This window comes from Melanerpes formicivorus, unplaced genomic scaffold (assembly GCF_026170545.1).
Source record: "Melanerpes formicivorus ecotype bairdi unplaced genomic scaffold, bMelFor1.0.p_v2 SCAF_23, whole genome shotgun sequence".
Taxonomy (NCBI): domain Eukaryota; kingdom Metazoa; phylum Chordata; class Aves; order Piciformes; family Picidae; genus Melanerpes; species Melanerpes formicivorus.
In genome coordinates this window covers 7377655-7403442 of record NW_027142375.1, presented here as the reverse complement: position 1 = coordinate 7403442, position 25788 = coordinate 7377655, and the positions used below count along the sequence as shown (strand labels likewise).

The following is a 25788-nucleotide window of genomic DNA, read 5'->3' as shown; positions in this document are numbered from 1 at the left end:
GCTACATTTTCTCTTTGTATTCAGAAATACAAATAGATCTTCACAACAACTGAAAAGAAGAATTGATAATTAATATGTTTACTGAAGCATCAGATCTAACTTCTTTTGCTGGAAATGAGTTTCTGCTATTTGTTCAAATGAAACTGGAGCCTTCAACCATTTGAGATAGGCCAAGGCTAATTGTAAGGCTAATTGTTCAATGAGGCAAAGTATCAGGTCCTCCACCTGGGTCACAACAAGCCCATGGTAGCTGCAGACTTGGGGACATGTGGTTGGAAAGCTGCAACTTGAAGAGGGATTTGGGGATATTGGTTGACAAATGACTGAAGAGAGTCAGCAGTGTGCCCATGTGGCCAAGAAAGCAAATAACATCCTGGCTTGCATCAGAAACACTGAGGCCAGCAGCAACCAGGAGGTGATCATTCCCCTGTACTGGTGAGGTCACAGCTCACATACTGTGTGCAGTTCTGGGCCCCGTGCTACAGGAAGGACATTGAGCTGCTGGGGCATGCCCAGAGAATGGTAATGAGGCTCCTGAAGGGCCTGGAACACATAACCTATGAGGAGCACCTGATGAAGCTGGGATTGTTCAGTCTGGAAGAGGCTGAGGGGAGACCTCATCACTCTCTACCACTACCCAAAGTGAGGTTGGAGCAAGGAGAGGGCAGCCTCTTCTCCTTGGTGGCAAGTGACAGGACTAGATGAAATGGCTACAAGCTGAGCCAAGGGAGGTTTAAGCTGAGTATTAGGAAATATTTCTTCAGTGAAAGGGTTATCAAACACTGGAATGGTCTGCCCAGGGCAGTGGTTGAGTCTCTGTCCCTGGAGGTGTTCAAGTGCTATGTGGACCTGGCACGTAGGGACATGGTTTAGTGTTGACCCCTCAGTACTGGGTCGAGGGTTGGACTGGATGATCTCTGAGGTCTCTTCCTGCCACAACTTGGTAGCCTCCTCCCAGCCTAAGGAAGTCAATCTATCTGTTGTTGCTGTTCTGTTCATTTCAATGGAGAGGAGCATAGAATAACAATGTGTGGCAGATGCTGTGTGCTAGCAGGGGGTATCTGCAGGTGCAGCCTGTGTCTGGGATGGGTTGGATGTGAGCAGATCCTGGCTGTTGCTTCTGAGTAAGTTTATAGAAGAATTTCCCATGAAAGAAGTGCACACTGGGACAGATGTTGCCACAAAACCAAACCAAACTAGCACTGCACAAAATCAGACTCACCAGGAAAAATGAAACAAAAGAAAACAGAAAAGAAAAAACAAACCATAACCCCCCCCCCACACACACGCACACAACGCCAACCAACCAACAACAACCAAAAAAACCCAACCCCAAAAAGGCTTCAATTTAACAAAAGAAGGTTGTTTGCCTCCCTTTCTATCTCATGCAGGAAGCAAAACAATAACAAATGAGCAGGTGCTCCAAAATTAATGAATTCTTCAGGAAAATCACAATACACAAAGTCAGGAAATTTTGCCACATGAAAGAAATTCACTGAAATAATGAAGAGAGGCTAAGGACAGAAGAATAATGTGAAGGGATTGTTGCAGTTGTCATCAGTTGACTTGCTGGAACGAGTCCAGAGAAGAGCAACAAAGTTGGGGAGGGGTTTGGAACACAAGCCCTATGAGGAGAGGCTGAGGGAGCTGGGGTTGCTTAGCCTGGAGAGGAGGAGACTCAGGGGTGACCTTATTGCTCTCTACAACTACCTGAAGGGAGGTTGTAAACAGGCAGAGGTTGGTCTCTTCTCCCAGGCAGCCAGCACCAGAACAAGAGGACACAGTCTCAGGCTGCACCAGGGGAAGTTCAGGCTGGAGGTCAGGAGGAAGTTTTACACAGAGAGAGTGATTGCCCATTGGAATGGGCTGCCTGAGGAGGTGGTGGAATCACCATCACTGGAGGTGTTCAGGAGGAGACTTGACAGGGTGCTTGGTTACATGGGTTAGTTGATTAGGTGGTGTTGGATGATAGGTTGGACGCGATGATCTTGAAGGTCTCTTCCAACCTGGTCTGGTCTATTCTATTCTATTCTATTCTATTCTATTCTATTCTATTCTATTCTATTCTATTCTATTCTGTCAGTGATGAGAGAAATTCAGTAGAAAGCAAGTGGAGAGGAAATAAGACTAGTATGGGTATCACAGGGAGCCTTGACAGCAAAGCCTTGGATGTTAAACTTGGCAACAGGCAAAGATTCACTGAAGGATTCACACTGGAGAAGCAGCTCATGCTGCTGACAGCAGTGGGAGATAATGCAGGACAAACTGGAAAGAAGTAATGTCTGTGCCCGGGAGGCCAACAAGGAAGAGCAAAATGTATGATGTGCTAAGCAGTTGCTCAGTCTGTGAAGAGATAGGAAGCCTGATGTGTGCTCTGTCAGATTTTCTGAGTACACTTGTCCTGCATTTCAAGGCTGTCTAGAACTTGGAAGAGGACTGGCAAAGTGGGCAGCAGATGACTGACGCTAAAAGCACTGCCCAAGGTGTTAGGCCCCACTGACTAGAAACGTGCTGTCAGTGCTTGGCAGCCTAGAAATGTGCTGAAAGATTCTAGTCCCATGGCTGAGAGAAACCACCATGTTCACAGTAAATAATGCATGTCTGCTAACAAGAAAAAAAGATGCTTCAAAAGGATTTTACACAAGGCTCCTTCAAACAGTTCCACCTAGCCAACAGTACATTAAATCATACTTTTAGGAGCACTAATGCCTGTTCTTTGACAGTCATCACCCACAGAGATGGTGCTAAATGCTACTAGTGCTACTAACAAGGGCATTACCAGGAGAGGTAAAGAAGTTATTGCCTCACTCAGCACTTGGCAGACTGCACCTAGAGTACTGATGTAGTTTTGGCCTCTGTTGTACAAAAGACTGGAAGAACTGCCTTTTGAAGAAAGGCTGAGAGAACTGGGTTTGTTCAGACTTGAGAAGAAAGGCTTAGCAGAGACCTTATTAGCACATACCAGTACATAAAGAGTGACTACCAGGACAATGGAAACTCCCATTTTACAAGGGGTGCAAGATACTGCTGGGGAGATTCCAAGAGAAAATGTTTCACTGTGATAACAGACATTGGAATGCTCTCCCAGGAGAAGCAGTGGTTTCCCCTACATTGGTCTGGTTGAAGACTCAGCTTGACAGGATTCTGGGCCATCTCATTCAAACTACACTGTCACCTAGAAAGTCTGGACCAGATGATCCTTGGGGTCCCTTCCAGTCTGGCATTCTGTGACTGTACTTCCATTCTTTCTAGTATCAATGACAGAGGTAAGGAATGGCCAGCTTAAATTCTATTATCTGTTACTTGCATTAAGAAAGATCTCTCTAATATGGTGTAACTGTCCACACATACAACTGTTAGGCTTGCCATCCTCCTGTCTAGGAAGGCTGATGTACTTAAATTCCCTTCACAATCTCTCTCCTTTTGTGTCTGTCAGTTTGTCTCCACAGGGACCTTCTGAAAGGTGTTCTTCCCCTCCTGTGTCTTCTCAAAAGGGTTTTTAAGCGTTATAAGTCCTTTTGATCTTCAAGGTCTCAGGCTGAAGTTTTTTTCTCCTCGGACACTGAATGCAATGTCCCTGAATGCTGCTAGTTTCACTCATAATCTTTTCAATGTAGACTTGTCTGTTCTTGTGTGGGAACAATTACCTATTCTTTGCTCTTCCACAGCCTCAGGCTAAGCAAGATGAATAGGGGACACTCAGAATTCATCCTGTAAGTAGAGTTTTCCCTTGATGATTCAGACATGTATCCTTCATCAGATTGCTACATCTCAGTGCTACAAATTTTGTTACATCTCCTCATTTCTGTGAGCTGCTCATTGTAAGCATCCCAAACCACTGTCATTCACAACGCTTGAATCAATCACACTGTGTTCACACTGCCTGAACATCGCTCTGCACAAATCAGGAGATGCTGACTGCTGATATATTATGCTCATGTCAGCCCTAGAGAGCCCACCTCAGTAATCTGTAAATACTCCAATGTATAATTTAAATGAATATTGGAAGGGTGAACTTTCTTCCAATATAAGAATTTCTTACTTATACAAATGTCCAGGCAGAAATTTGTTTTGACTCAATTAAAGAAGCAATACTTTTTTTTCCCCTTTCTTCCTTCCCTCCCCCCCCCCCCCACAAAATATCCTATTTAAGAATAGAATAGAATAGAATAGAATAGAATAGAATAGAATAGAATAGAATAGAATAGACCAGACCAGACCAGACCAGACCAGGTTGGAAGAGACCTTCAAGATCATCATGTCCAACCTATCATCCAACACCATCTAATCAACTAAACCATGGTACCAAGCACCCCATCAAGTCTCCTCCTGAACACCTCCAGCGATGGCAACTCCACCACCTCCCCGGGCAGCCCATTCCAATGGGCAATCACTCTCTCTGTGTAAAACTTCCTCCTGACCTCCAGCCTGAACCTGCCCTGGTGCAGCCTGAGACTGTGTCCTCTTGTTCTGGTACTGGCTGCCTGGGAGAAGAGACCAACCTCTGCCTGTCTACAACCTCCCTTCAGGTAGTTGTAGAGAGCAATAAGGTCACCCCTGAGTCTCCTCTTGTCCACACTAAGCAACCCCAGCAATCCACCATTTCAACACAAAGAATGCAAACTCCTGAGACAGGCACAACTCAAAGGGGATGAAGCGGAATGCAACTCCCATTCAGCTGCCCTGATCAGGGAATAGGGTCAGCACAACCTAACCTAATGTAGACACAACTATTGGAAGCAATTTCTTGTGCCAGAAAGTCAAGCAACCTGCTCCACCACGCTTTGGGCACAGCAGCTTTGGTATGGAAGGTGATGCTAAAGGCACTGGAGATCATTTTGCCGTCCCACCACCTTCTCAAGTCCAATTTAGAGTTTCCATTCTTCTCAGGAGAGAAAAAAATAAATCCTTGGAATCAGCAGTGACTGCTCCTAAGCTGGCCTACAGCTCTCTACTCCTCAGTTCCTGCATTGTAGGCTATTATGTTTATTTGGCCTTTGAGATACAAAGCTTTATATTTCCTTATTCAATCTCATAGGTTTCCACGATGTGGCTAGTTCATCCATGCAGATTCTAATCTGCTTTGTAAGGTGCAAAAATCACTTATATCAGAAAAGCAACTGCTTGGCAGCATGCTTCAGTACTACACAGGACAGGGAAAAACACATCCATCTAAAGAAAAACTCAGGAGAATTACAGATAGATTGAATACAATCATTCCACTGAAATCCATCAAAAAACCCCCCAAACACCAGGAGCTGGACTCAGTATTTTACTAAGTGGTTACAGCTCTGCTGACATCAGCAGATTTGCAGCTGTTCACAACAGCATTAATTTGGTCTTGGATCTAACAATCTTATTGTCTGCAGGGGAGGAGAGAGAAGATTGTTTCAGACAAAAGTGGGCCAGTAACCATGTTGTAACTCTGCTCACTGCCCATTGGAAACCAGTAAAGCCCCTACTATACCCCAGCTGCGAGTGTATTATTAGGAAGAAATTGACACACTGCCACAAGAGAAGAAGTGACATATGGTAAGTCAGTTTGTAACAGGCACTGTCTGACATTTACACAAAGATTTCTATTAATTTGTTTGAATTTGAGATTATTTTCTAAAAGGGGAATATGATGCACTGCTGAAAGAAACCATATTGTCCCCCTCCTGAAAGCCATACTATTCCCAGCATCTCTGCAACGAGTACTCACTTAGCAACATCTGAGCTTGGATCCAGACAGACCTAATGCATCTTGTAACCTCCTATCCAATGCATTTTTTCAGCCTTCTCTTGGTTACCTCTGTCAACACCCAGAAGTTCAGCTGCCCATCCCAAGGATGTAATCCTATATGGCCTAGCCACATAACCTTGGCTCATAATGTAGAGAGAATCGATAGGTGGTTACAAAAGCTGTGAGACAGTGCAAGCAAAATAAAGGAAGGGAACATTACAGATGTGTGATTCTTAACTAAGGATAGCTAAGAGCTCAGGGAGAATCTAAAAGGAAGGACACTAAAATGGAACAAAATGAAATATATTATAGGTAGGGAGATAGGGAGATACTGCTGCCACTGGAGGACTGGGTGAAAGACACCAACCCAGCAATGCTCATGATTTACTCCAGAAAGCAGCTGAAAACAACTGCAGAATAGCTTCCACTGGTCATCATTACTTGTTTCTTTCAAACTAGCTTCTTCCTATCTGCAAAACAAATATGCAGTCAAATGAACATGACAAATACATCAATGTCAATCCAAGATGATTCCTCAAAGCTAGTTACTCCCAACAGCACACACATTAGTCCTTCAGCAGTTCTCAGAGTCCAGGCTGCTCCAGGCTCTCAAGATTTTCCACTTCTGCATCATAAAACATCTCCAAAAAAAAAACCCCTCAATCTGCTGGGTGACTGGGAAGAGAAGGATTAGAGTGTCTAGGTATTTTATTTTCTTTGAGTAAAATGAGAGTACTTGTCTGTGTAGTCCTTTTACTTTGATAAATCACCTGTATTTTCTGGGCTCCCTTATTATTCACCCCAGGTCCTACCAGTTGTCTGAAGGGCAGGGAAGTTCAGCCTATGATTTACTCTTCTGCTCGCCCCATATGATACAGGCATGCTGTCCCAGGAATGAAGAAAGCAACACCACCTATTCTGGTAGTACAGAATTCTAGTAGTACACTGTTCTAGCAGTACAGTATTCTAGCAGTACAATATTCTAGTAGAGCAGCAGCAGCAATAACAGGAAAGTATTACAGCTGAGTGGGGGCCCAGCTGGCTGGATGTATGGATTCCATGCTCCCTGAATTTCCTGTGTCAGGTCACACACAATTATTTCACTCCTCCTTAATAAGCCATAACATTTGCTTGTCACTTGTGAGACACTATCCCACACCTGCACAAACAGGCTCTAATATATCTATACTACCATCTACAACTACCTGAAAGGAGGTTGGAAGGAGGAGGGGGCCAGCTTCTTCTCCTTGATTTCATGTGACAAGGCTAGAGAAAATGGTTACAAGCAGCACCAGGAGGGGTTTAGGATATTAAGAAATACTTCTTCACTGAAAGGGTTATCAAACGTTGGAATGGTCTGCCCAGGGAAGTGGTGGAGTCACCATCGCTGCAGGTGTATAAGCAGTGTGTGGACCTGGCACTAAGGGACATAGTTTAGTGTTGACCCCTCAGTACTGGGTCAAAGGTTGGACTGGATGATCTTGTAGGTCTCTTCCAACCAGCTATATTTTGTGATTTTGTGATATACTTAGCTCTTCCTTACCCTTTTCCTCCTTGCCTTAGTTCTCTCATACCTCTCAGAGAGGTATTCTCTCAGGGAGAATAAAAACTAGAGCCAAGGGGTTGAGAAACACAGCCAGTATTAAGCCCATGTATGAAAATCTACTTTATAAGTGTTTCTGTGATACAGAAAGGTACACAGGGAAAAACAATCCACACAAGTTTTGAGTGCTGCTATCTTACCCACCGAAACTGATAGTGAGTTCTCCATCCACTCCGAGGTTCCCACGAGAATTAGCCCTCAGACAGTATTTTTTTGCATTCAGACATCCAAACAAACTTTTAACAAGGAGTAAAAGTTTTACAAGTCTTAAATAATCACAGGCTCATAGTTCTGTTCTTAACATAATCCAGAACAAACTATCACTGAAACAGCATTCTATCCTATTATTGTAACTCTTAACATCAACAACTCAACATTAATTCTTACTGTCATAAAAAGCCCAGATTGCTTCTAAGGCCATGGGGCAATTATGTGAGTAACATAATACTGTTTATAATTGGGTCTTTTAGCTGGATATGCATGACTTTGTTCCAAAGGAGATGCCTGAACTGCACGTCTCTGGAGGATGACTCACACAGTATTTCCTTGAAGGCATCCTATTCCAGGCAGTATTTGGCATGGAAAAATATTATTTGTTTAAAAATGTATATATAGAACTATCATCATGTGTAATGGTGGGGCACAGAGGCTGTGACTGCCTTTGAAGAAGGATAGAATCCACCATCACTGTGAAGGCAGTTCTGCTCTTCAGTAGTGTGCTGCTACAAAAGGAAAAAAAATCTAATGTGTGCTCCCCTGAGGGTTTCACACAGAATCACAGAATGTCAGGGGCTGAAAGGGACCTCAAAAGATCATCCAGGCCAACCTCCCTGCCAGAGCAGGATCACCTATACCAGATCACACAGGAACACATCCAGGCAGGTCTTGAATATCTCCAGAGAGGGAGACTCCACAGCCTCCCTGGGCAGCCTCTTTCAGCATTCTGTCACTCTCACAGTGGAAAAATTCTTCTTCACGTTCACATGGAACTTCCTATGCCTCAACTTCCACCCATTACCCCTTGTCCTGTCATTGGGTATCACCAGCAAGAGCCTGGCTCCATCCTCTCGGCACTCACCCTTTACATATTTATAAACATTGAGGTCAGCCCTCAGTCTCCTCTCTAAGCTAAAGAGCCCCAGCTCCCTCAGACTCTCCTCATAAGGAAGACGTTCCACTCCTTTAATCATCTTTGTGGCTCTGTGCTGGACTTCCTCTAGTAGCTCCCTGTCCCTCTTGAGCTGAGGCACCCAGAACTGGACACGATATTCCAGAGGAGGCCTCACCAGGGCAGAATAGAGGAGGAGGAGAATCTCTCTCACCTACTAACCACAGTCCTTCTAACACACCTCAGAGGTTTTCTCTATATGAGGACAACCTTTTTTGGGGTTTTTTTTGGTGGTGGTGGGTTTTCAGGTTGTTTTTTTTCTGCTTTTGAACAAGAAGCCATTCACTGACTTATTTAAGTGGAAGGGTCTCAGGAATAAGCCTTGTCCACTGTGGAAAAACCAGTCAAAAGCTGTGAGTCAGAACTGCTGATACAATTTTTTTTCTGTGGATGAAATCTAACATCTCCAAGCCCCCACTGGTAGGTGAGATCACCTAAAATTTGCTCACCTTTGATTGTTAACACCCCTTTTCTGTGCCTCAGTTTAGCTGTGGGGAAAGCTCACAGGCACAAAGGTAAACTCAGTTCCTGGCTTCACCGTTCCTGCATTGTCCTACTTGTTCCTACTTTAAAAACGCATATTTAAAGCTGCTGTTACAAATGCATGTTGAAAACAGTCCCACTCAAGTATTTCAAACACAGATTTTTACTGAAAGGTCAGGTAACATTTATTATTTGGTTAAAAATAAATCTCTGAACCGCTGAAACCTTAGCTGGGGTGAGACTGATGTTCTCTCTAACACAGGGCAGCAGTTTTACTCATTAATCAAAACATTTGCATAAACAGCTCTACTACTCCCTGATTCTGTTTCTAGTTTGGAGGCTAACCTGCTGTGAGCTCAAACAAGTTCAGACACTTAAACACAAAATGCCTGAATTCCCCTGCTTGGCAAGTGGATTTATTAGCAGTGAGAGTCATGCCCAGTAGGAGCTATTTAGGTGTAGGTAGGTAATCCATTTCTTGCTACATTTCACCTAAGAAAAGACTAATTCTTGAGAGGAAAGCCCCTGCAGAGGGGCTCTGGTGGCTAGAAAATGTAGAAGGACAGACTATGCTGGAAGAAGACAGGCAATATCCTATTGTATACTGTCACTTGAAGGTTATGGTATTTCAGACTCATTTAAAAGAGCATATGTGTAAGTATTCACTAAGCTGATGCTCAGTGACTTTAAGTAGTAGAATCAAGAAGGGTGTTTTTCTTTTCTTTTCTTTTTAGTTTATTCCCCTGTGGACTTAATTATATTTAATCCTATAGTTATTATGACCTTGCTACAAAATCTCCCTTGCTAGGGCTGCTTGCTTTTCCCTCACATGGGCACGGAAGCCTAGGGCTTTTGCACTATCCAGAAACTCAGCAGTGGCTTCAGGCTGCATTGACCCAGTCCCTGGCAAGCTCCCACAGGCTAGCTCTGGAGGGCAGCAGCCTCTGCTACCAGCAGAGGGCAAAGCCAACCCTAAATACTTCAGAATGGCTTGCTATGTTCAGCTGCTCTACTGCTGTTGTTACAACTTCTGCTATAGCAGTTAACTGGCTTGAAGACACATCAAACATCATTTTTCCCTGAGGACAAGGCAGAGAAGTGGGTTGGATTAGCAGTATTGTAGACAGCCTAAATATTTATTGTTCTTCAGAGTGGAAAGGCTAAATGGAGGAAAAGGTTTGGAACTAGTTCCAGGCATTGCCAAAACACAGGAGATGTATTCAGCCAGTGGAGGATGTTAATGATTTTGTGCAACATCTCCCGCGGCAGAATTAACTTCCTCCCACCCACTGGCTGGGGTCAGCCAAACAGGGTTCCAGGGAGTCCTCTGCTTTCCTTGTTTTGTTTGCTTTATCTGTTCCCAAAAGGAAATCGTTTGCAGAGTATTTACATGCATTTGTCACAGCTGCCTTCTTTGGCTGGGTGGGGTGATAAATCATTCCACAACGAAGTAAAATGGAAGTGCTGTTGTGAAAAAGGACCACTGGCTGACAAAAGGCCCATACCAACCTGGGCTTACAGGGCAAAGCTCCACTCACTCCTTATCCCATCACATCCCAAGCCTCACCACTGAAGTACAAATGAGTCCTATTACAATGGTCCAATTATACAGCATGAAATTCAGTTTAGTAGAATGCAGGAGGTGTGCTTTCAAAACCAAATGCATTAGGTGTTGTCTTGCTGGAAGAACCTCTTTCATCCAAACCTGAATTGCACGGGCAGGCTGTGGTGCTGTGACCACCACATCCCAGGCCCCCCTGTCTGCTGCCCAGAGGCCAGAGCTCCTTGTTCTCTCACCTTCCCTGATGAGCATCAGCAGGTCCTGTCACTACCCTGGCCCTGTTCAGACACGAGAGATGGCATCCTGTCCTTGAAAGCACTACCCTGCTAGGCTGGGGCCTGCTCAGCAGCTGGCTCCCCCCTGCAGCAGCCCCACTTTTCCTGCTCCCTGGCACAAATGTGTTGCTTTCAGGTAAGCACTACTGATTGGGTGAACAAGAGGTAGCAATGAAGCAGTACAAACAGCAGTTACACAGTGTGAAAAAGAATCCCTTTGCCAGCTGGGGCTGCACTTGTATATTATTCTGTGGTCCAGGTTTTCAGAGGTGACCTTAATGCAAAATCTTTAATGCAAAAATGATGCAACATCCCCTCCAAACCCCAATTTCCTTGTATGATGAATAAGCAACAAAGTATAATTCCATTTTAGTTTCTCTTCTCTCTGTCTTCAAAGATTTAATGCAACTGACACATCTATCAGAACAGAAACATTCAAGGTCAGACTTGATGTGGCCCTGGGCAGCATGATTTAGTTGAAGGTGTCCCTGCTCACTGCAGGGGGGTTGGGCAAGATGGCCTTTGAGGGTCCCTTCCAACTCGATGCAGTCTGTCAATCTGTGAAAACTGTAAGCAGTTTACAGCAGGGTGAGGGGAAAAAAGTCTCCCTTCCATTAGTACTTAAGACACAATTCTAAAACATAATGGGGGTGGGGAAGAAAGAAAAAAAAGGTAAAGGACAAAAAAAGATAAGTACAGCCATGTGAAAAGGGTACTTGGACTCTGGAAACAACCTGAATACAGGGCATTAAAACAACTCTCCAAGCCAAGAAATCAGAAGGCCCTCTAGTAAACTGTAGAGGTGTGAGTATCGTGGATACACTTCAAACAGAAGGAAACTGTTCAGATCAATTTCCCCTCGTGCTCTGGCGCAGCTTGAGGGACTGACAAAAGGTAGGACAAAGCACCCTTGCTCAGAAAAGGCCAGCCAGTAAGAGCATGCCCCTAAGAAGATAGCAATAGTTTAAAATGTGTCAGTCAGAACCAGAATATTGATTTCAGGAAGTCTTAAGTTCTCTTATCACTCTTGCAAGCACAAGGAGATAAACATTTGATCTCCTTAATGCATACAGTAAGGCACGCTGGCTAATGTGGTCCACTTCAAAACCCCACACCTGCTGACAATCCCTGGTTCCATGCTGTCTGCCATAAGGCATCTATTTCCATCCTTGATGTCGTATTTCCACTAATCTGGTAGTATCTGATCTGAGTGCTTGTCAGTCATCTATTTGCTCTCTGCTGTGACATGTTTGCTCCTATTTCTCTAATCCAATGAATATGAAGTGATCACAAATTCAAGAGGGGAATTGGTTTTACAAGTGGTGCCTGTTAAACATATAATTAGGGCCTCATCTGAGCAACCTTGCTTTCATGCCAAATATGCCAGCTCCTCTTCAGTCAATACACACTGAATGAAGCCTGTTACCAATCCCAAGTCACAGTTTCTGTTTGCTTTCATTCCTTCATCTGGGTTCCCAGCTCTACTCATGACAGTAGCGCTGCTTGCACCCATCAGTCATCCACACCAACATAAGATGAGGGCTTCCAACCTGCCACAAAAGCAGACTGAAAGGGTTTGAGTATTCTGCTACAGCACTGAAATGGAACAGGGTGGGAATACTGCTAAGTGTAACAATAGCATCAAATAATTCAGATAGGGTCACTGTGTTTTGCAGGGAGATGGCTTGGTGTAGGAAGGAGGGATTTCTCCTGCCCTCTGTGGGAAGAGCACAGGGCTCCATTGGGAGCCTTCCTTTCACAGTGAAAGCTGTGCTGCAAGTTGGCATAAGATGTTCAGCACAATCCTCTCTTTCTCTCTCATGTCCCTGCTAGAGGCACAACTTTCCTCAGCTTCCCTGTCTTCCCAAACATGCTTGTGTTGCCCTTAAAAGGCAGAGACACTGTTGGCAAAAGGATGGGTAAAGACAGGAAGGGAGAGGCTTTGAGAGCAGTGTTGTTTCATCTGAATGAAGAAGAGGCATGGAGAGATGGGTGAGTAGACCCAGACTCAAGAAAACAAGACACAAAACTGAAATGACAGATGTATCCATATTGTGGCAGGAGTTTCCATTCACAAGATCACAGGATGTTAGGGGTTGGAAGGAACCTCTGGAGATCATTGAGTCCAACCCCTCTGCCAGAGCAGGACCACAGAATCTAGTTCAGGTAGCACAGGAATGCATTCAGACAGGTCTTGAAAGTCTCCATCCTCCCAGGGAAACCTATTCCAGTGCTCTGAGACTCTTAAAGTAAAGAAGTTCTTCCCCATGTTGAGGTTGAACTTCCTGTGCTGTAGTTTACATCCATTGCCCCTTGTCCTATAACAGAGCACAAGTGAGAATAAACTGTCCTTTCCTTCCTGACACTCAGCCCTCCCTCATATATTTATATACATTTATTAGATCCCCTCTCAGTCTTCTCCTCACCAGACTAAACAGCCCCAGGTCTCTCAGCCTCTCCTCATAGGGCAGTGCTCCAGTCCCTTCATCATCCCTGTAGACTCCGCTCAAGTAGATCCCTGTCCCTCTTGAACTGGGGAGCCCAGAACTGGATGCAAGATCCAAGGTGGGGCCTCACGAGGGCAGAATAGAGGGGGGAGGAGAACCTCCCTCGATCTGCTGGACACACTCTTCTTAATGCATCCCAGGATCCCATTTGCCTTCTTGGCCACAAGGGCACATTGCTATCCCATGGATAACTTCTTGTCCACCAGGACTCACAGGTCCTTCTCCACACCATTCATAATGAGATATCACATACATTCAGGTTCAGAACTTCTACTTTCTGTCCCACTTTGTGAATTGGAAAAAACAAACCAAGACAGATGAATTGTCACCATTTCTAGACAGTGTATAACAAATTATTAATCTCACCTCAATGCCAGAGTAACTGAGGAGCATTCCTCCTGCCCAAAGGAGCACATACACCCCTGAAAGAAAATGATGTTGTAAATACTCTAATTTTCAGTCCCAGACCAGCATAAAGAGCTGAATGTGATCCACCTGTATCTTTCTGAATCTGTACCACAGAGCTAGGCCTTGGTAATCACCTACATTTCAGCATGATACATTTATCAATTCAACTGGAAACACATCCCTGCCACACTATGGATTAGAGATTATTGGATTAAGTAAACAGTATTCACTAAAACAGTTCAGGATATCCATCTGTCCTGCGCCAGCATGCCTAGCAGCATTAGCAGATCACTCAAAATGCAATTTGATACGCTTCAGAAACCACAATGGATATGATTTTGTTCGTGCCAGATCAATGGTTTCCCTGTCAAGCTCAGAAATAAAATGAGCTTTAGAGAAGATAATCCTTTCCAGTTTTTAATTTCAACCTCAGTTTGTGAATCAAGGGATATAATTAAATTGTTAATGTTTGTGGAGTGCTTTAACAGTATCAGAAGAGACTCAGCACATTATGATGCTTCCATTTGTATTAAATGTTACAAACTGCCTATTCATTTACATGATTTCAATTTAATTTCTCAGGTTTCACAAGAAGCTGCCTCTTCTTTCCAGCCTTTATCTCAAAAACTTGCACAAGAGATTTTTATTTGTGAGATTACAGTGTTTTCTGCCATCCCTTCAAGGTCCTGGTATCTTGGACCTGAGCTCAAGGAACTCTGTATATTTGGTGGTTTTTTTTCACCATGTTTCTCCTGTTATACATGGTAGTGCTTGTATGCACACATATGTGCACACACACAAATAATAGCTGATTTCATTAGGAAGGAATAAGAATCTTAGCTAAAATGACATTTAATCTCAAGAGCATTTAAAGTAAATCTAGAACTCTCTCACACAGCATGCCAGCTCCCTGTTGGTGATGCAGCCATTCCCACCTGCCTTGGCATCACACTCTGCTCTTGGACCACCAGGAGCAGCTGGCCCCCACTGCTCCCTCACAAGTTGTTCACCTCATACTGTGGCCTGATGAAGTGAAAACTCGATGAAAGAAACTGGCCTTGTAGAATGTTGCCCCTTATGGAGTACAGAGGTTCCCTGCATTGGAGGTCACTCACACTCTGAAATCCCACTGAAGCTGCTTGCAGGATTTGGGTATAGCTGACCCCTCATTTGAGCCCGGTCTGGATACAGACATCGTGTTAGCTGCCTACCTGTGTTACAGCCATCTCCCTGGACACCTCTTCTGATGCTATGACTAATGCTAAAGAACTGTGCTACCAATGCTACTTTTCCTTAGGACTATGCTGTATGACTAATGCTGTATACTAATGCTACTCATTAGGTCAGCTAACTCTGCCCACCCCAGGGACAGTGAAGTACAAAATAAGGAACTCAAGAGTGGTAGCACTGTATTAAAGTGCTCAGGCAGTGTCCGTCAGTGTAACAGGAGCCAGCAGTAAATTCTTTGCTTAAAATTAACTCTCCAGGGGAAGGAGGGCAGACCTTTGCTTTAGCCTTCCTCACCTCAGCTCTTACGAGCACAAGAACTGACATTGGATTTAGCAAGCTAAATTCCTTAACTAAGAAATCTCCTAGAACAGAGGAATGCACTCATGGGCCCAGCATAGCAATTTTTGTGTATCCCACACATAATGTAGGTATCTCTTGATTGTTTTTAAACTGAAATTAAAACTCTACAGATAATTTCTTTACATTGTGAAAGCTGAAATTGGCCAGATGCACATTCCCAGTTTTCTCAAGTTATTGAAAAGGTGTAGATTTCTCATTTTTACTGTTATATAATATAATCATAGAATGGTTTAACCACCATCTAGTTTCAACCCCACTACCATAGGCAGGGACACCTTCTGCTAGACCAAGTTGCTCAAAGCCCAGTCCAACCTAGCAAATGGCATCCCCACTTCTCTGGGCAACCTGGATGGTATCCATTCACTGAAGCACATTGACTGCACCACTGAGTTTGGTGCAATTGTCAAACGTACTGAAAAGTCAAGTGATAGCTGTTTGAGTCTGTCTATTTCAATGAAGTAAAAGATAGCTGTGAGGTGCTTCAGGAGGGAGCCGACACGGCCTCCACGTGGGCGCTGTCCCTTTCCGCCCCTTGCTCACGCGCGGGTACAACGAGACGCGGCCGGCCCCTCTGGAGGGCAGCTACACCACCTCCAGAGGGAGCGAGGTGCTGGACAGCGTGCCGAGGAGGGCAACGAAGCTGGTGAACGGCCTGGAGAATAAATCTTATGAAGAGCTACTGAAGGAGCCGGGGATGTTTAGCCTGAAGGAGGCTGAGGGGAGACCTCATGGTTTTCTGCAAGTACCCGAAAAGACGTTAGAGAAAGGTCGGAGCCAGTCCACTCTCACGGGTAATTAGCGATAGAAGAAGAGGGAACGGCTTCAAACTGCAACAGGGTAGGCTTAGACTGGACATTAAGAACATTGTTTTTCAGGTAAAGAGTGGTCAGGCATTGGAATGTGCTGCCCAGGGAGGTGGGTGAGTCACCCACCCTGGGTGTGTTTGAAGGTCGTTTAGATGCGGTGCTTGAGGGTGAGCTTCGTAGAGTAGGGTCCACGGTCGGACTGGCTGATCCCAAGCGCCTTCCCCACCCGCAGGGCTCAGCCCCGGCCCCGCGGGGCGCCCGGAACGAGCAGAAACACCCCACGCACGCGCACCCCTCCGCCCTTTGTTTATCCCGCGGAGGGGCCGCGCGCCGGCCGATGGCGTCAGCGCGCCTGGCCCTGGCCCCGCCCCTGCCCGAAGCCTTTCCGCCGCGGCGACTGTTGGGCCCGACCCGGCGGGTGTGGTTTGCTCCTTTTCTTCGTGGACCCGGTGCTGGGCGTCGGGGATTGGTGCTCGCCGCCCGGCAGCGCATGTTTTCCGGTGAGGGCGGCGGGCCGCCGGTGTCCGCGGCAGTGAGGGTGCAGGAGCATGGCCGCCTCTGGGTCTGAGAAGAGCAGCAAGAAGAAGACGGAGAAGAAGCTCGCGGCCCGCGAGGAGGCGAAGCTGCTGGCGAGCTTTATGGGGGTGATGAACACCATGCGCAAGCAGGTATGGCAGCGGTGGCCCGCTGGGGTCTGGGTCTATGCGCCGGCTTCGTGGCGGGCTGCGGCGGGGCCCGAGGCTTACGGTTGCGGCTCTCGGGGTGGCTGTGTGTTACCCGGCTCCGCCGCCCTGTAACGCTCTCTGGCTCCCGTGGAGCCAAGCCGTAGCGCGCTCTCCGGTGTTAAGTCCCGAGCCCCGCCGGGGATGCTGGCCGGTACCGGTGGAGTCAGTGCTGCTCCGCAGGCAAAGCCCTCGTATTGCGGGAAGGCTTGCTTGGCTTTTCCGTCGTCTGGGTGCGAGCGCAGTGAATAACCACAGCTCGGTACTGCCGGGGTAGGGTTATAGGCCTGAACCACTCCGGGAGGCTTGGGCCGCCGCTGCCGCACGCCGACACGAGTGTAACAAGTTCGTATTGTACCGCAACGGCAGAAGACATGATGAATCTGCTTCCTTATCAAATACATCTTGCTTGTGTTAGGGCTGAAGTTAAGCAGCGATTGATGGCTGAGATTCTCTAGTTAGAGTAGTCCCATATCCCTTTTCAAGCAGAAACCTGAAGGGAGTATAATGATGGTGATTTTACTCAAGAACTGTGAATAAAATGACTGTGTACTCCCCAGCAACAGTATCAGCGTAGTGAAGCTGCAGTGGGGGGAGAGGGGCAACCTGGAACTATGTTCAATTTCACAGGTGGCATTTCTTCATACACATCATACCAACTACATCTGGCCACCTCACTGAGGAGCCAGTAGTGGTATAAGGGACTAATGCCCTCCTCATCTTTGCAAATTCTCACCTTTTTGGTAGATCAGATGCCTAGATCAATACCCTACTGTTTATTAAAGGTGGCTTACTAACAGAGCAAGAGTTAAAACCAAAATGGTAAGTATATGAGTGGATTTCAGTTGAGCTGTCCAAACTGAAGTAAATACTAATTTTAATCTTTTTTTCCCTCTTAAAAATCTCAGACTTCTAAGATGAGAGCTGAAGGATGATCAGTATAGCTTCTTGCTATCATAGAATGACTTAGGTTGGAAGGGACCCCAGAGATCATCTACTCTAACCTCCCCACCCTCAAGGGAGAAGCTGGGTTGATTGTGGTACATGTCTTCATTTAAAAGTGGTGGTGTGGTGCCAGAATTAAAGCTGACTCTGAAACCAGCTGTTCAAGAACAGTTGGGGACTTGGGTACTGTCATGTGTTGTATCTCCTAGGCTTAGCTGTTTGTCTTCCAGTGTTAGTGCTGTGTTCGTTAGCAACTGGGGTCCTGTTCTAGCAAATGATAGCACTGCTAGTTCTGCTTTTCACAAGCCCTTCCCCCCCGGTATTCTCTCACTAATACACAATCTGTTGTCTTGTCTGCAGAAACCATTTTGTGCAACTAAACTCCTATGTATGAGAAAGCAAATTGGTTTCTAAGACTTCAAATAGAGAAGTCGAGGCTTAAAGCCTATTATCTACTTGTTTTGATGTAGGCTTTGTTTCTGCAAACATTACAAGGTGTAGCTGAGTTCAGAACTAGTTCAGCTAATGAGTTGTGCTAAAGTTTAAGAGGCTTTATAGGCAGCTTGTTCATGTATTGTGATAAGTTGGAAACTATGCTGTGGTTATAAAACCTAAATGTAGATTTTTCTGTGGTGGAAATAGCAGCATGTATGTGGAGCACTAGCTATTTAAATGCATTAGTTTAGTGCTGTAGGAAAATGGGCTGATTAGAAAGTACAGCTAATTTTGGAGAGGCTGCTTTTTTTGTGTGAGCTGGGATCTAGAAGCAGCCTCTGTGTATACGGGAGTTGAGAGCTAGCTGCCTGCACTTAATACTGGTAAGGTGTTGGAAGAAAGTATTTTTAGTACACGGAGGACTTCTTGCTCATCTCCAGTGTGAGGTGGCCAATGTCTTTGAGTTCTACAGGGCACATGCATAAATCCTTTGTTGCTGAGTGTAGGTAAGCCAAGAGTGAAGAAATTGAGACTGAAGCTGGGGAAGAGTTGCGAGGTGTTGCTGAACCTGTTATTTGGAAGATGAAGCACCCCAATGCAAGCTCATGCTTGGGTGTGTCCTTTGGTTAATGTAGTACCAGTCATCTGTTGCTTCATTGAGGCAACTCAGGGACACCAATGGGTGCTTTTGAAAAGAAGTTCATAAATCCTCAGAAGAGCATTAGTTGAAATAGAAGAGTCACACCCAGAGAAACAAATGAGAATGATGGTTTGTTTTGGTTGTCAGGTGCTTCTTCCCACACGCAGAGGGGCCTCAGAATATCTGAGGTGCTTCAGATGCTGAGCTGAGATACTGCATGTGTCTTAGAAATGCAGCGTGGAGTTCAAAGCAAATCTTTGCCACATGATTTTTACGGTATCTTGTATGGTTAGTTTCCAAAGTCTGTCTCTCCCCCCCCCCCCCCCCCCCCCCATCTAGCTACTAATTAAAAGATACTGTTAAAAAAGCTATTTTGTCCAATGTGTGCTTCTGAGTGTCCTCTCAGGAAGTCAAACAATAGGTTTATTTGAAGGGGATGCATATATGGATCCCCAGCCTCCTGAGGTGTGCCTTAGATGATGATGTTTGCATGTGAAAACACACTCTCACTGTTCTAAGCAAGTGTTTACATCTCACAGTAGAAGTGCTCTTCTCCTGGATTAGTACTGGGGGTGGGTATAGGTAGGTGTTTCTGAAAGCAGTTCCAGGACCTTCAGTAGCTAAAAATGAATTCCTGTGTTTAGGGAGCAGTGCTGCTCAGCTTTTCTTTCTTAGTAAAGAGGATGTTACAATTAACTTGTACATTTATTTTAGGAAATATCTTCTTAGGATACCATCTGCAAATCTATTCAGATTATGTGGTTTTACCCCAATCACCTACTCTCCTCCTGTCTCTTGACAACTTTTGAGTTCTCTCACTTCCTGTTCTAGTGCATGGCAGCTCACTTTAGGGGAGAAACTAACTAGTGTATAAATAGCAAAGAAATGAGAAATTCTTGTTATTTTTTTCAGTCTGGAAGCTGGTTGCTCATCAGGCATGGCCAGTCAAACCCTGCCATAGAAGCAGTGTGTTTTGGATACATTTTCTTTAAAATATTTCATTAAATGCTTGGAAGTTGCTTATCACTTTCACCCCAATTGAGCAATATGGTGGCAGGCTTCAGATCTGAGGCTCTTCTGAGGTTTTTTTGGAAATCAGCAGCTGAATGAAGAAGACAGCACTGATGGATGCAGTGGCATATGAATGCAAACTCTGCTATGTGCTGCAGAGCTTGTTATTGGAGGCTGATGTAGGTGCTGTAGGAAAACCTTTAATCAAAGCTTCTGTTAGTCATGATCATCCTTAAGGTACAAACTCATCACTAGAGTGAATTTTGCTAGTTGTTTAGGTTACTGAACTTTGATTTGATTCCAGTATCTGAAGGGGGCCTACAGGAAGGCTGAGGAAGGACTTCTCAGGATCTCAGGTAGTGATAGGACTAGGGGGAATGGAATGAAGCTGGAGGTGGGGAGATTCAGGCTGGAGGTGAGGAGGAGGTTCTTCACCATGAGAATGGTGAAGCCCTGGAATGGGTTGTCCAGGGAGGTGGTTGAGGCCCCGTCCCTGGAGGTGTTTAAGCCCAGGCTGGATGAGGCTCTGGCCAGGCTGATCTAGTGTGGGGTGTCCCTGCCCATGGCAGGGGGGTTGGAACTAGATGATCCTTGTGGTCCCTTCCAACCCTGACTGATACTATGATACTATTATTTTCACAAAACCTTTTCATTACATAATTCCCTTTAGCTGTGTGGATTAAGACAAGCAATTAATTTCCATTAATGGTTTTTAAAGAAATATTGTTGAAAGATTTTTGAAATTTCTATTTTTTTCAGGTTTTGTGTTGTCTTTTTTTTTTCCCCTCTGATTTAGAAAACTCTGTGTGATGTCATTCTTATGGTTCAAGACAGAAAGATCCCAGCTCACCGTGTTGTACTCGCTTCAGCCAGTCATTTTTTTAACTTGATGTTTACTAGTAAGTCTTTTCAAAATTGATTGATTATAAGCTTTCATGATGATATCCTGTTTGACTTGTGGCTGATAAGCTATTTATTTTATGAAAATTGTTAATTTCAGGGACAAGTGTAAGTGAACATTTCCTTCATTTTGTCGTTCTTCCATTCATCTGTTCACCCTTGCCCTCATCTTCCTTTTAACTATTTTGACCAAGTGTTACTTTAAATGTATCTGGCTCATTAGTTGGGGCACATAGACCGTATTAGAGTTGGTCTCTCTGAAAAGTGGGAGTTTTGAATCTCATGACAGAATGTCTGCCCCATTGTTTCCCATCATTAGACACTTCTGTGTATGAAATGGGCTTTCACAAGTGTAAATATTGTTGCATTTATGCTATGTTTGCAAATCCAGTTACGTATTATCTGTCTTACTTTTGTGTGCCTTAACCCATGAAGTGTAAAATTACTGTGCTGTAACATACACATTAAAGTTGAGTAGAAGTAAAATAACCATGCCTTCCAGTGGTCAGCTTGTAACTGTCTCTGGGCAAACCTAGTGCTGTGTTTGGGGACCTCAGAGCTGTCTCTTGTTACCAGCTTGAACATGTAAACAGCTTTTGACAGTGCAGCCTTTGCATTCTGCTTCTGGTAGTGTTCATGTGGCAGTCTGCACTGCACTCAACATCATTTATGACCTTTTCTATTTAAGGCAGTTCATCATAATTTCTCTGATACACGCACACCAATTATCTTGTCTGTCCCACTGCCTCCTTTCTTGCTTGACCTGTTAGTCATCCTGGGCAAACAGCATCAACTGTATATAATCACTTTGTATAATCACTTTAATTTCTGCTGTTTGCAAAATGTCCTGCAGAATGGCTCATTGATATAGTGTGTGTTTTAATCTATTTGCAGCAAATATGCTTGAATCAAAATCCTTTGAAGTGGAGCTAAAAGATGCAGAACCTGACATTATTGAGCAGCTTGTGGAGTTTGCTTATACTGCAAGGTAGTTTTGTTATATAAAACTGATATTTTTTTCTAGGGAGCCTGCCAATTGTAAATGATACAATCTTAAAATAGTGCTTTTATGATTCACCAGTTTGGTTACCACTACAGTTTTTTACTGTTTTTCAAGCCTGATGTGACTAGACTTTCCATCCTTCTTCCCTTTCCCTATTAATTGGTAGGAAGCCCAACAGACTAAAAAGAACCATAGTTGTCTCCATAAAGCAATTCAAAGCACTGCAAGCTTTTGGCTGCAGTGCTGGAAGCAAATGATGCTTCTTATTTTTCTGAAACTCAGACCCTTATTGGCATCAGCAGGGTTTCTCTTTATCACTCAGAACCATTTCCAGGAGTTACACCTTCATCTCAGGAAAAGCAAGGTGTATAACCGTTCTGTGAAGAGCATTTCCTCCTATCTCGGGTTGTCCGTGTGTGTTGCTGTTTTTCTTTTTGCCTCAAACAGGGCTGATGCAGATGACTAGGATTGTAAACACTACTTCTTAATCAGCTCTCAGGACAGATGGCAGGGCTTTTATCTTTGTGTTAATGGGATTAACTCTCTTTAGGAAGGCTTTCTCCTTTCTGTGACAGGAATCTTCATGTATAATCCATCAGTGGTAAGAGAGTCAGTGCCAGCACTCCAACCATATTTGCCTCCCCTGCTGCCTGTGCCTTTGTCTGTGGGGCCTGCACCTTGTCTTGAAGCACTGTCAGGCTGATGGTTCTGCTTGTGCACTGTGAACTATTTCAGTTAGAGCAGTCCTGATGGTGCAATTAGGCTGACTTTGCTGATGCCTGTTTGGGTGTAGGAGAGTGCCAGGAGAAGGTTCTGTTCATTTTCTGTGTGGTGAAAGTGGCTAATGACACAGAGCAAGGCCACAGCAGAGGGCCTGCTTTGGAGGCTTGTTCTTCAGAATTCAGGACTCTTTGCCCTTCCTTGGTAAAGCAGAGCATGTGAAAGCAATTTGGAAAAGTGATGAAGGGGGGCTATGTCTTCAGACTGTGTGGTAAATATCAGGGAAACAATCTAGTCATCTGTGTGAATTGGTGCAAGTTGCCTTTTTAACTAAACAAAGTGTGTAATTTTGGTGATGTTAATCTTATACCTCCTGTTTTGCAGAATCTCAGTTAACAGCAATAATGTCCAGTCTTTACTAGATGCAGCAAACCAATATCAAATTGAACCTGTGAAAAAGATGTGTGTGGACTTCTTAAAAGAACAAGTCGATGCTTCCAATTGCCTTGGTAAGAGAAATGCGGACTTAAGTTTACTGTTTGGTTTTTAGCTTTGCTGCTCCTGAAAAACAAATACTGTCTAAAAGACAGTAGCATTTATCTAAGTCCAGTCACGTGAAAGTAATGCTACTGTGAGTCTAAACTGCTGTCCTTTGCACACACTGATTATGTTAGGTCTCATCCCGGCTTAACAGCACCCTGGAGCTTCTTGTTTGGAGAACCTCAGCTGCTTAGGAGGTGGAGCTTCCTGTTGTTGCTGTACTTGGGGACCAAATTTGACAGAGCTGCCATTTCTACAAAACTAGTGTATCTTCTACGAGAATGAACAGGATAAGTTTAGGTTGCTTTTGGTTTTAGTTGCTCTTAATTTTGGTTGAAATGTTAAATGTCTTCTGTAGTTCTAATGTAAAGTGTTGCAGAAAAAATTAAACAAATAGAACCGAATGCTACTTCATGCTTAACATTTGGCCTGCTTGATTTAACCAGAGATAAAAGGTACATTTGTTCATAGGGTTTCTTACTGACACTTGCCATGTAATTCTCCTAGTGATGTTAGGTGTTTATGTAATCACTAGAAATGTTTTGTGGATTATCTGAGTTACAAAGATTCAGCTGTGACCAAAACAACTGCTGAAAGATAGATATTACCTTCTAAGGAAAATGGCACATAGAGCTTGTTTTGGGGCCACTTTGTAACAAAAAGGGAGATAAAGATTAGAACATTTTTTTTTTTAGTGTTGTTTACAAGATGAAATGTGTTCTGTGCAGGCTCATGGGCAAGTCCACAGTATCTTGGATTTTGTTTCTTTTAAAAGTCTATTTGAAAAATTGTGGCTTATTTTGAATCTCTTGAAATTGCCATAGGTTATCTATTCAGATTTTATCTTTGTAGTACTTGGAGCAGCTCAGTCTAGTTGCAGCCTGTAGGTTGGTAAGTGGCTTCTACCCCTCTTGCAATCTGACCTGCAAAAGGAAGACAACTGTAGCATGATGAGCAAAAGCTGCTGTTGAAAAGTTCTGTGTGTAGCTGGCTTCTAATGGGAAGGTTGGAAATGGTGTTTCTCAGTAGCAGTTGCTTTTTATACCTTTATGTTAACCTTCTGGCCATGCAAAAGCATCAAGTTGACCTTTTTTTTGTGTGTGTTGGTCTGCAGTTGACCCTGCTCTGTGTATAGAGAAATCTCAGTTCACTGTGACTTGAAGGAAATTGGGCATGAGCTGGTCAGGGAAGACCATAACATTGGATACAGTTTCCCAAGCTGTTCTGGTTAGAATTTGTTATTGGAATATCACAGTATCACTAAGGTTGGAAGAGACCTCGAGGATCATAGAGTCCAACCTGTCACCACAGACCTCATGACAAGACCATGGCACCAAGTGCCATGTCCAATACCCTCTTGAACACCTCCAGGGACGGCGACTCCACCACCTCCCTGGGCAGCACATTCCAATGACAAACGACTCTCTCGGTGAAGAACTTTCTCCTCACCTCAAGCCTAAACTTCCCCTGGCACAGCTTGAGACTGTGTCCCCTTGTTCTGGTGCTGGTTGCCTGGGAGAAGAGACCAACCCCTCCCTGGCTACAACCACCCTTCAGGTAGTCGTAGACAGCAATGAGGTCACCCCTGAGCCTCCTCTATTCTATTCTGCTCAAGGCCTCTCCCCAGCCTTGTTGCCCTTCTCTGGACACGTTCAAGTGTTTTGATGTCCTTCTTAAACTGAAGGGCCCAGAACTGTACACAGTACTCGAGGTGCAGCCTAACCAATGCAGAGTACGGGGGCACAATGACTTCCCTGCTCCTGCTGGCCACACTATTCCTAATAGTGCCACTGGCCTTTTTGGCCACCTGGGCACACTGCTGGCTCATGTTTAGGCAGGTGATGTCTCAAACCTGGTTAAGATACTGTTATCTTCATAATGGGGAAGGAGACAGTGAGGAAATACTGATGAAGAGATTCTTAATACAATGAGGTCTGACTCTCTAGTTTACTAGGTATAGGGATCAGCAGCTTGTGCTTATCTTAATTTGTCTTGAGTTGCAGTTGAATTATGACAGCATGTGTTTTAATGGGGAGAAAATAAAGCATGGTAATCAATACTAAAATGGGATTGCAAGTATCAGTGAAATTACAGCAATTTTATTCTATTTTAATATATTAAATGTTATTGCAGTTCAAGTTTAGAAGGGGTTTTAAACATTTGTTTTATAGGTATAAGTGTGTTAGCAGAATGCCTAGACTGTCCAGAGCTGAAAGCCACTGCAGATGACTTTATCCATCAGCATTTCACTGAAGTTTACAAGACAGATGAGTTTCTTCAGCTTGATGTTAAACGTGTGACTCATCTCTTGAACCAAGATACACTGACAGTGAGGGCAGAGGACCAGGTGAGATCCCTGTTTCCTATCTAGAGCATTTAACTTCGCTATTATTATTTTATTTTCTTTAATCAAGAACTGATAACTTTTGATGGTCCTACAGTGCTTGCCAAATTGTAAACTGTGCACCCCAACTTGGTTAAAACCCAGTACTAATGAATGAAGTGTGGTTATGTGTTGTTTCAGCAAAATAAGAAGACATAAAGGGTCTAAGCAAACCAGTTCCCTTTACATAGCTATAGGGCTTCTAATTCCATAGTGTGTGAGCTGAATGAAGTTTAATGTATTATATTGGTGGCTCATAGACTGGGGTCATGTGCTTTTGGTGAAAGTTCACCACTTCAGAGTGGTAAGCAAACTGCTCTGCAATGGCTGTTAGGTCTTTACCTGAGTGTGGTTGCAACCCAT

General features: G+C 44.3%; 1 protein-coding gene and 1 long non-coding RNA gene across 2 annotated transcripts in view; one reads left to right on the top strand and one right to left on the bottom strand.

Moving 5' to 3' along the window:
* The window catches only part of LOC137448186 (uncharacterized), a 21187-nt gene extending 4697 nt beyond the window's left edge, over nucleotides 1–16490 (bottom strand). Inside the window, exons 1-2 of the long non-coding RNA XR_010988993.1 lie at nucleotides 16253–16490; nucleotides 13689–13744 (exon numbers count right to left, since the gene is read on the bottom strand). This is a non-coding gene — a long non-coding RNA (uncharacterized lncRNA). The remainder of the gene's footprint in view (nucleotides 1–13688; nucleotides 13745–16252) is intronic.
* The window catches only part of KLHL7 (kelch like family member 7), a 24871-nt gene continuing 15569 nt past the window's right edge, over nucleotides 16487–25788 (top strand). Inside the window, exons 1-5 of the mRNA XM_068152441.1 lie at nucleotides 16487–16794; nucleotides 20676–20778; nucleotides 21674–21767; nucleotides 22887–23011; nucleotides 25214–25389. Coding sequence (XP_068008542.1) covers nucleotides 16675–16794; nucleotides 20676–20778; nucleotides 21674–21767; nucleotides 22887–23011; nucleotides 25214–25389 — 618 coding nt within the window. The 5' untranslated portion in view covers nucleotides 16487–16674. The remainder of the gene's footprint in view (nucleotides 16795–20675; nucleotides 20779–21673; nucleotides 21768–22886; nucleotides 23012–25213; nucleotides 25390–25788) is intronic.